Source organism: Lolium rigidum, chromosome 4 (genome assembly GCF_022539505.1).
Source record: "Lolium rigidum isolate FL_2022 chromosome 4, APGP_CSIRO_Lrig_0.1, whole genome shotgun sequence".
In the NCBI taxonomy this organism is placed as follows: Eukaryota; Viridiplantae; Streptophyta; class Magnoliopsida; order Poales; family Poaceae; genus Lolium; species Lolium rigidum.
Window position 1 is genome coordinate 11701367 of NC_061511.1, and position 10854 is coordinate 11712220.

Sequence of the window (10854 nt, forward strand, 5' to 3'; positions counted from 1 at the left end):
TAGAGATGGTGGTGCCAGCTGATGGAGTGGGGAAGCATTGTACCATCCACAAGGGTATGTGCATGCGCTCGTCGATCGGCCCACGACCACATTAAAAACATATAAAGCAAGGAACCACGGAGCTTTTGGGTAACCGAGATTTGGCCTAGCGCTCGGTCGACATCACCCATGTGGCCCTACCCATCATCCGTGCGTGTCTCTGTTATTTTCCTTTAGCAAGCCCCCACCGCTGGCCTCCCTTCGCCGCGCCAGCATTTCTTATTCACGGGAAAGCCAACCGAAAGATTCGATTCACCACCATCTTCCCCACTCGCAGCCAACGCTCTGCTGCGACACCTCCTCCTTCTCCCTGCCGACTCCGGCCATCCCTCTTAGTCCGGTGAGAGGCTGCATCATCTCCAGCACCGGTACAAGTACAACCCCACCCCCAACGAAAATCTCTTGCTCACCTAACGGCAGCTCCAACTCCCTCTATTCCGCGTCGTCACCACCTCAGGGCTCCGCTCTCCCCCATCTCTCAATTGATACCTCACAAGGAAGATGAGACTGTGAGGAGTAAGGATAAGGTGGGCCACACACGAATCTTGGCTTTGATGGAACAACTCGCATGGTTGAACTCGAGCACTAGTTAGTTCTAAGTTGGCTGGGAACCAACAAAAGTAATGGTTCACGGCTGGTTTTCCGTTTGCAAGCCGGCTGATGCCGAGCATATGCACCTTATGAACGAGAAAATATTTTGATGAAACCTAACTCGGTGAGAACCACTCGTAAAAGTTAAATAAATATCAAAATATCTTGAAATATAGGTGCAATAATACACTCTCATCAAATTACCATCAAAATTACCCAGCAGCAGTTCAGCACCCAACTGACGTGTGAGGTGGCAGCAGCCGTAATTACGGGAGACGGCCGAGCCATGGCATCGAGCCGTAAAATACTTGCCCCGCATTGCTCTCTCTTTCACACGGGCACACTGTCTCTAGGGTCTGGACTCTTTGGAAACAGCGGCGGCCAGCAGCAGCGCGTGGCCATCTGCGGCGCAAACTTCCCGGAGAGCGGCGGCAGCGCAGGGCCGGCGAACGGCGCGGTGAGGTATCCCCCTCCTCCCCATGTCCTAAACTTCTCTGCTTTTCCATTTGCCTATTGTTTCTTTAATCTGAATTCTGAAATCGTAGGGCGGCGAACGGCGCGGTGAGGTACCCCCTCCTCCCCATATCCTAAACTTCTCTGCTTTTCCATTTGCAGCTGGTCTCGGGTGGCCAAACGGCGGTGAACGTTAATGGGGAAATCGGCCCTTTCTTCCGTAACGCGCGAGGGGTCAGGCAGGGAGACCCGCTGTCTCCCATTCTCTTTGACTTCATGGTCGACGCCTTGGCGGCCATGCTGTCGAGAGCTAAGGAGGCTGGACACATTTTGGGGCTGGTGCGGCACTTGATTCCTGGGGGAGTCACCCACCTGCAGTATGCAGATGACACTATGGTGATGATCGAGCCGACAGATGAGGGTATTGCCAATCTAAAGCTCGTTCTGATTAGTTTCGAGCTGATGTCCGGCCTTAAGATCAATCTTGCTAAAAGTGAGGTTGTCGTGGTTGGGACCACGCCTCTGGAGAGCAGGAGCGGGTGGCTCGGCTCCTTAACTGCCGCTTGGGGAAATTCCCCATCAAGTACCTAGGTTTGCCTTTGAGCAACAAAACGCTACGCGTCTCGGACTGGGATTTCCTTACGTCCAAAGTGGCCAAACGGGTTGATCCGTGGTAGGGAATCTTTTTGGCTTCAGCGGGGCGTCTGGAGCTGACGAATTCCTGCTTGTCGAGCCTTCGGTTGTTTGCGATGAGCTTGTTCATGCTCTTTGACTCAACGCATGCGGCTTTTGACAAGGTCCGCTCCCGCTTCTTTTGGGAAGGGGTGGGGGATAAGCGCAAGTACCACATGGTTGATTGGGCAACGGTATGCCGGCCTAAGGAGGTTGGGGGTTTGGGTATCCTCAACACTAGGCATATGAACATTGCGCTTATGCTCAAATGGGTTTGGAAGCTCTACCACAATGTAGATGGGCTATGGGCTGATCTGATTAGAGCTAAGTACCTTGGGGAGTATGACCTCTTCTCGCCGCTGGTGCCTACCAAGGGTTCGCAATTATGGAACTCGATCCAGAGAGTCAAGTGGTACTTTAAGCTTGGCGCGAAGCATAGCGTCCGTAATGGGAAGCAGACGTTTTTCTGGCTGGATTGGTGGCTGGGCACCGCTCCGCTCAGGGACAGGTATCCGGGGCTTTTCAGCTGTTGTGACTCACCGTTTATTACGGTGTTGGGGGCTAGGGATGGCCCGGGTTGGCGCTTGCGGTTTAGACGTCCTTTCCCTTGCTGAGACGGTTGAATGGGACAATCTCACTAGGGAGCTGGACTTCACCCAGGCCAGCGCTGAAGACGACTTGGTTTCTTGGCGCTTGGAGGCTTCTGGCGATTTCTCTGCTAAGTCTCTTTACTGCCGGCTGTCACAGGGCGCGGCGGTCACGCACTTTAGGGAGGTCTGGCGGACGAGGGTGCCACCTAGGATAAGGGTATTCTTGTGGCAACTCCTCTGGGGCAAACTGCCTTGCTCTATGCAGGTGGCCAAATGGAGAGGTCCGTCTAATGGGCTTTGCACACTCTGTGGTGAGCCTGAGGACTGCGACCATATCTTTTTTAAATGCTCCTTGGCACGTTTCTTATGGGCGGGAGTTAGGGAGCTCCTGCATTGCTCCTGGAACCCTGCAGGGGCAAGCGATTTCCTTGCTATCTCTCATGGCTTGACCGGGGCGTATAGACGAGTAGTTTGGTTCTCCTTCGCGGCGTTAGCTTGGGTCTTATGGAATATTCGTAATAAGCTAACTATGGAAGGCGTTCTTATTGGCAAACCGGCTGATGCCTTGTTAAAAATGATCATCTACATGCAGCAATGGAGGATGCTGGTGAAGTGGAAGGATAGAGGACTCGTGGATGCGGCGATGGACTCTCTTCGGCGGATGCATGTGGATCTGGCGGTGTCGACGGGCTCCTGATGTCGCCATGTTTCATCTTCGCCATGTATCAGGGGGATGGTGCTAGATGTTGTGTTGAACCTTTATCTTGTGTTGTTGCATCTTGAATCTTAGCTTATGTTAGGTCTGGGGACCTGTGTGTTGGTATTGTGCGGTGTGGGAGCGTTTGCTCGTTATGTATCCCGACTTTGTATGGTTCTGTTGGTGCTTTATTAATTTAAAGCAGGGCTGAGGCCTTCAGTTTAAAAAAAATCGTAGGGATTTCGTCTCTGTATTCCTAAGCAACGATCATTTTCGTTTGTTGCTGAATCTGAGCAACCAAACCCGGATCTCTCGTTGGAGCAATCCATCAGGTCGCTTTTCAGATTCGATTGTCCTGAAAAAAATCTAGTTTGCCTCCAAAATTGTGGGGGTTTACCTAAACCCCATCCGATCTCTCAATCCGCCTGTAGATAGTAGACGGCATTCACACATTTTCTGATACATGTCTTGGAAACCCTAGGTCTGTGAGATGGAATTTCTGTGAAATTGAGAGGGTTTGAGTAGTAGGAGAGTGAAGATGAACCAATCTGTAAATCTGTAATAGTAAACCATTCTTGAGAAATACTCCAATTAAGACAGGGAAGGGTACCTTGAATAGATAAACCAAATAAGCTGGCTGGAGGGGCAGGCGAGTGCTCCAGTAAGCTGCTGGTGAGGCGCCGACAAGAATTCAGTCCTCTATTAACCAGTATAATATGACGTGAACGGCGTCTTGCCCCCCTCGGCACCGTCCAATTGGAGCAGGTCGCACATCTGTCGTGCGCTAAGTGTGATTTGTTGTAATACTCTCCTTTTTTTAACAAAAGTTATTTGCTCTATATTTGTGAAACGTCCTTCAAGATATATCACCAGACCAACATTGGAAATATTTTATGGGAGGATGACCAGTTTTGGATATATATATGACCAAAGATCCACCTACTGGTGTTCTTTTTATATAACGGCCAACTGGTTATATTAGAAGTGCTGTCTTGCTCTCCTAACAAAATCTTGCACAAAAGAGCAGCCATGAAGCTGAGATATTAATTAGCTCATGTTCAGTAAGTTAACGGCCACTGTGAATCCATGCCTCCCTTTTTGCGGTTATATTAGGCTATATTGCTCTGTTAAAATTAGCATTGATGATGGCAGAAACCTAGCAGTGCCAATGGTTGGAGCCTTCGGATGCTGATAAAATTCTGAGAGCTTTCCACATCTAATTGGACCCTGACAGAGAGGTCCTCTCTTGTGTTGGCCTGTTGGGTTGCAAGTAGGCGAATGAACCAGCGGAAAAAACACTTCTGTATACACAGTGCGAGCCGCGCGGGCTCTAAAACCCGTGCATGGTACATCTGTGTATGCTAAATGGTGTACTAGTGAGCTGCTGGTGAGGCGCCGACAAAAAATTAGTCCTCGTATTATATGGCACGAACGGTTGGAGTACCGTCTTGCCCCCCTCTGCACCGTCCGATTGGAGCAGGTCATGCATCCATCCGCGCTAAGTGTGCCGTGTTGTAATACTCTACATTTTGTAAGTTCTTTGTTCTGTATTTATAAAACGTCCTTCAAGATATATCACCAAGCTAGCATTGGAAATATTTTATGGAAGGATGACCAATTTTGGATATATGACCAAAATTCCACCAACTTCGTCACAAAACCGTCGCATTCCTCCTACTGGTGTTCCTCTTATATAACGGCCAATTGGTTATTTTAGAAGTGCTTTCATGCTATCCTAACAAAATCTTGCACAAAAAAGGAGCCATGAAGCTGAGATATTAATTAGCTCATGTTCAGTAAGTTAGTTGAAATTGTGAACCCATTCTACCTTGGTGCAGTTATATAGTCTATATCCCACTGTTAAAATTAGCATTGACGATGGCAGAAATCTAGCAGTGTTAATGGTTGTAGCATTCAGATGCTGATAGAAATCTGACAGCTTTCCACCTCTAATTGGACCCTGCCAGAGAGGTCCTCTCTGGTGTTGAGTTGCGGGGGCGAATGAACCAGCAGCAAAACACTTCTGTATACACAGGGCGAGCCACACGGGGTCTAAAATCCGTGCACAGTACAGTGAGTCAGTGACATCACTGTATGTTAAATGGTGTAGTCCATAGGGCACCATCCTCTGTATTGAGAACAGAACCTGTGAATTATTTCCCTTCGTGTTTTGACATTGTGTGAAGTTTTCACATAAAGATGCTGCAGCACAACTATTTTGATACATTTATACAAGTTGAAGACAAAATCACTTCTTCCGCAACTACTGTGTACAATCTATAGCAAACAGGTATATATTCCTCAGAATGTAAAATGTAGAAGTTCTAAAACCATAAATTCAAGCTTTTAGTGTAGCATGCCTAGTCTGTCGTTATATAATAGTTTCTACACAATGATGTTAATACAAGATACAAAGGTACAAATAGTCAAATACCATGGTCCTAGTCATTTGTAGGAAGTAGAAACACTATGGACCATTTCTTCTACTTTAATTTTGAATTTGTTGAGGGACCGTAAAATTGCAATTGTATGACCGCTATAACAGAAGAAATGCATTTACAGTTTTTCTACCCTGTATTCGGCGAAGGATTGATGCTCCATTAAAAGGCTGATACCTTTTATGAATTTGCCTTTTGGCAGGTAATCAACCATGGTTTTTCATGAGGCGGAGATGTCATGGAATGTACTGATCTTTCCTGACCAGATGAGCCCCAAGGGCCTGTTGCTCCGCAAGTCCATCATTGAGCGTCTCCTGGAGGACATAAAATGCAGGAAAGCCTCCGAGGAGCATGGCTACTACATTGCTGTCAATGAGCTGAACGCAATAGCTGAAGGGGAAGTTTGTGAGCTGACTGGGGATGTTTCTTTCCCAGTCACGTTCACCTGCCTCACTCAAAAGCCCAGGAAGGGTGAAACCTTGGTCGGCTCTGTGGATAAGATCCTCGAGCTTGGCGTGTTCCTGAAATCTGGACTGATAGAGAACATCTTTCTGTCGTACAAGGCGATGGGCGACTACAGGTACATTGGTGGCGACAACCCGATGTTCATGAAAGACCACTTGAAGCTGGAGAAGGGCACAATCGTGCGCTTCAAGGTCCTGGATTTTCGCTGGGTGAAAGCAGATCGACAGTTCCAGCTCCTTGCGACGATGGTTGGCGATTTCCTCGGACCTCTGTAAGCTGCTTTGACAGGTTAAACATGGTCCCTGCTGTACGTTCTGTTATCCAGGGTGGATGGATGAGTCTTAGGTGAGCCATCGCTGTCGCGGTGGCTGATAGGACATGGTTGCTGTAACTTGCGGTAGCTGATGCAAGCTCTAGCTGTGAACTATGGAAAGGCTTCTTGCGACATTCTGCATATTGGAATTGCTGAACATGCCCTTGACTGAAGCAGTAAGATGCTGAACCAAACTTATAGTTATAATCTACCGTCAAAAGAAATATTTAGGCTTCAGCAAACTAGGCGTTGATGTTGAAGCTACTACTACTAGCATCTGCGATGGACATCTAGGCAAAAGGTCTGTCCAGAAAACTACCAGAATCCACTTATTCAGACTCTAGAAACTGTATATTAACATCACTGATGCAACGAACAGCGGCGCCAATACTGAAGATAGGCACACAATTGTACACAACACATGCGCAAAATATACATCAGGGTATCTTCAGCAATCAGCAGGCTGGTTGCTATTATTACAAACAAATAATACTGCATGGTCCAATAAGTTGCCTCAGCTAACGGGATATATAGCACTCAGCAAACTAAAGCACATGTGGATATTTTCGACAATACGATCAGGTGTGGGTGGTCGGTGGCTTCACAACTGTGACAGGGCAGGCAGCGTTGTTCACAACATAATCGCTGACGCTGCCTAAGAGCACCCTGCAATTCAAAGATGCTAAGGATTAGCACCGTATTATGATCAAACAAACAATATACTTGAAGAATAGTTTGGAATTCACTTGGTAATACCTTTTGAGCTTTCCAAGGCCCCTGCTCCCGATAACCAGGCAGCTCATGGGGATGTCATGGATAGCTTGGCACAGCTTCTCGCGGGGATCTCCAAACAAGACTTTCGAAACCACTGTAACCTGCGAACAAAAGAAAAGCAGAACCATATTACAGCAAATGTGGCAAGGAGCTGTAAGAGGATAATACTTGATGGTATTGTGGGATCACCTCCTTCTGCTTGGCTATAGTGTTGAGCATGTCCAATGTTTCAGCATCAGGCTTCACCCCATATTTCTTTGGAATCGAAGGCTCAGAGAATTCAGAGAGGGGGATCAAAGCTGTGAGATTAAACAAAGCAAGCGATGAGGACAGTAAGCAGTAGGCTGGTTTTAACTATAAACCAACCTTTGATAAATAAGGAAGTGGCGTGCTAGAATATTTCACACAAAAATTGCATGAACTAGAAATGTTAGACGTGCAATTCAATGGTCAATAATAAACTTTATAAAAAGGAAAAGGAAATAACTTCAAACATCTATGTTTTCAGTTAACAAGAAATTTTACGAGCACTGTTTAGAGCTTGCAATGATTGAGAGTTTTCAAGTTCTGTAATCTTTATGCAGACACATTGCTGCGAAATATAATTGCTCAAGAGTAGCAAGTAGAATAGGCCACTTCTCTACAGCAAAAAAAGGGATTATGCCACTTCTCTACCTCAAACTTGTTATTGTATTGGTTGGGGAGAATGATACTTTTTGGAGTAATTTTAATATGCAAGTTGAAAGAAATGGTTAGAAATCATTCAACAATCTATTTTTTTTTCAAAATGGAGACTAAGCCCCTGCCTCTGTATCGATCGGATGCATACAGCTTTCTTTATTATTTTATTCAACAAAGGTCTGACAAGGATCATGCATCAAAAAACCCGAATGCAATCTATTTTGCTTCAGCAATCTATTTGGCTGCACAATTGGCATCTGACGAACACAATTGCGTGATCTGGTAGTAGACCAGTAATCCGCTGGTGGCTTTTTATACAACACAACAAGCAAGTTAAGGTGTCAAGCTAACTAGAGGTGGGTTATTGGTGGGATTCCGCTTGCATCCCTAAAGCAAATAAACTCATGAAGAAACTAAAAGAACTTGTAAGAGACGACCATCCTTCCGATGTCACCTCTAATATGCAACCTTTTCTCGGCCATTTCAGCAGTTCACCTCAACTGAAGAAACGTGGGGTATCATCTCATCATGGGGATGGATCGAAGCGTTCTGCTCCTCAAACCAAGCAAACAGGTTAGATCTGGGGGCTTTTTTGCGTTGTGGTCTCCAAAAACGCTAGCTCTAGGCGGCGCTCCTTTTCTTTTCTGTGTGGCACACTTGGATGCTGTTGACCTTCTGGTCTATGTTTCGTTATCTTGATGATAATGAAATTCGATCCTTCGTTGGATCGCTTGGAAAAAAAATATCTGGAGGCTTTTTTGGAAAAGGTTAGAGCCATTTTGGATCAGATGGTCAATTCGCTGTCTGTTTCTTTTCCTAAACCAAACACCCCATAAATAAATTGATCTCCCAGCTCTGCTCTCTCCAACAAACACACAACACGAGAAAGCACAGCAGTTGTGCTCCGTCATCAAAACACGCTCATGTTTTCTCAGTTGGTTCCTCGCCTACTTTTTAATCTATCTTTTGTGTAATTCTCATACCACCAGACCAGAGCAGAGCAGGATGTGGATGCTGCTCTGCTCTGGTACAGCAAAGAAGAGCTGGTCAAATCCAAGAAGCAAGGCAGTGACGAGCAGGGTAATCAGCAAGAACACAAGCGTGCGGATCATCGCGACGGTTATCCTTGCGCTGACGCAGCCCGTACAGACCCGAATCTTGCACGGATCGAGTTGTTTTGTGGGCGCAAGGAGCAATTAAGATGCAGATCAGGAGGAGGATGAGTTGAATTAGCAGAGCACGTACGCGAGCCAGTGGCCTCCCAGAGGATGGTCTCCCTCTGCTCGTAGTCGGGGTCCTTGACGACGTGCAGGAGGAGCAGGCTGTCGCCGGTGCGGAGCAGGTTGTCCGCCGCCCACTTGAGCGCCGCGCGGCTCCCCTCCGAGAAGTCCACGGCCAGGCCCACCCACCTCTCGCCCTCCGTCGCCATCTCCCTTTGCTCGGTTCTTGGGTGGAAGAAGAGCACAGGCGGTGGTGGTGGTGGTGGTGGAGGTCACCGCTGTTCGGGAAGAGGAAGGGCAGAGAATCTCTGGAGCAATCAAGGACGACGGTGGTGGTGGTATTTAGTGGTGGCCTTGTCGGCCAGGATATTTGATGCCTTATTACATGTGTGCATGATTGAGGGCATCCACATTGACACTGCTGGGCTGGGACAGGTTTGGGAATTGACCTCTGTTTCGTCCTTTGCAAGAAGCAATTGTAATCTGGATAAATTTTATGATTTTTGCCGGAAATTTTCAAGGTTGGTGCTTTTCTAACCAGGCTGTGTTAGAATAAAATAGATTTTTTTGCAAACGTTCCATCGATCTATTAATAATAATCAATAGCATACAAAAAGATTTAAAAGTAATAAAAATTACGAATAGATCATTGGACCACCTAGCGACGACTACAGACACTAGCGCGAGCCAAAGACGCGTCACAGTTCTCGCTCCTCCATCACCGGAGTCAAGCAAAGCTTGTCGTAGTAAAACTTGTTCGGTAGAATCATGCAAGTGTTTTTGTACGGGATCTAAAAGCTTCTTTTTGTTGAGACTTGAGAGGGGATCTGAAAGTTTCAGGGGCGAAAATTCAACATTGCATTGCAAAAGACTTTTCTTGGTACAGTTATAGGAGTCACATACATATCGTTAGTACGCATAAACGTGACAGCAATATTCAGTTTACTCCACCAACTTGCCAACTATTCAAACCAATTTAGAAATTTCTTTAACTAATTTGTATGTTGTAGGTCCAAAGTCCAAACCAGACCAGGCGAGCAGAGAATGTCAACACGGCATGCTGACATAGAAAAATACGCAAGAAAAATTTCCATCTCGGTAATGATATGGATGGGTCGTCAGCGAGAAAACCAAACGGTGTTTTACTATGCCAAGTGCTGCGCTACCACGGCATCACCGGTACACGACTGCTTCTAGACCGATCACCATTCACCAGCCAGCGTTGATGGAGATATATATAGCACAAGGTACCGAACATTTGGAAATCCCCATTCGAAGATGTCCCAATCGACATCACAATCATAGTGTATTAGATATGGACCTCTCACAATATTCCGGTTTGTATTTTGCTCCTTTTGGCAGGTTTTGTTATAGCGTCTTGAGTTAATTCAATTGACTCAGGACCGGATGTATTTCGATGGAATCTTACCCGGAATGGTTCATTCTCAGTGGCTTCCATGTACAATGCTTTAATTCAGCTTGAAATTCCGGTCGATAATAATTCAAAAATTTGGAAGATGAAGATACCACTGAGAACAAAAATCTTTGCCTGATATCTTCGTCGGGGCTTACTAAAGATAATCTTGCCAAACGCAACTGGCATGGAAGTAAAAAGTGTGTCTTCTGTCACCAGGACGAGACTATTAAACACTTATTTTTCCAATGTAAGTTTGCTAGGTCTATATGGTCAGCCGTTCAAATTGGATCTACCTTATACCCACCACGTAGTGTTGTCAATTTATTTGGCAACTGGCTCAATGGTGTAGATGTTAGGTTTAAACGTTTTATTAGGATGAGAGCGATTGCAATTATTTGGTCGCTGTGGCTATGTAGAAATGACAAGATTTTCAATAATATTTCTTCTTCTTTTTTGCAGGTCATCTACCGATGTACAGTTTTGCTTCGTTCATGGATACCGTTG

General features: G+C 46.1%; 2 protein-coding genes across 2 annotated transcripts; one reads left to right on the top strand and one right to left on the bottom strand.

The window, feature by feature from the left end:
• Window positions 1–5692: 5692 nt before the first annotated feature.
• On the top strand, window positions 5693–6235 carry LOC124706157 (DNA-directed RNA polymerase V subunit 7-like). The gene has a single exon (XM_047237809.1). It carries the CDS (start codon window positions 5693–5695, stop codon window positions 6218–6220), a length of 528 nt encoding a protein of 175 aa, XP_047093765.1. The 3' UTR covers window positions 6221–6235.
• Window positions 6236–6562: 327 nt separating this feature from the next.
• Window positions 6563–9237, bottom strand: LOC124708425 (universal stress protein PHOS34-like). The gene is made up of 4 exons (XM_047240105.1): window positions 8959–9237; window positions 7222–7331; window positions 7015–7133; window positions 6563–6924 (listed from the first exon to the last, which is right to left on the bottom strand). Exons 1-4 carry the CDS (start codon window positions 9140–9142, stop codon window positions 6837–6839), a joined length of 501 nt encoding a protein of 166 aa, XP_047096061.1. The 5' UTR covers window positions 9143–9237; the 3' UTR covers window positions 6563–6836.
• Window positions 9238–10854: the final 1617 nt, after the last annotated feature.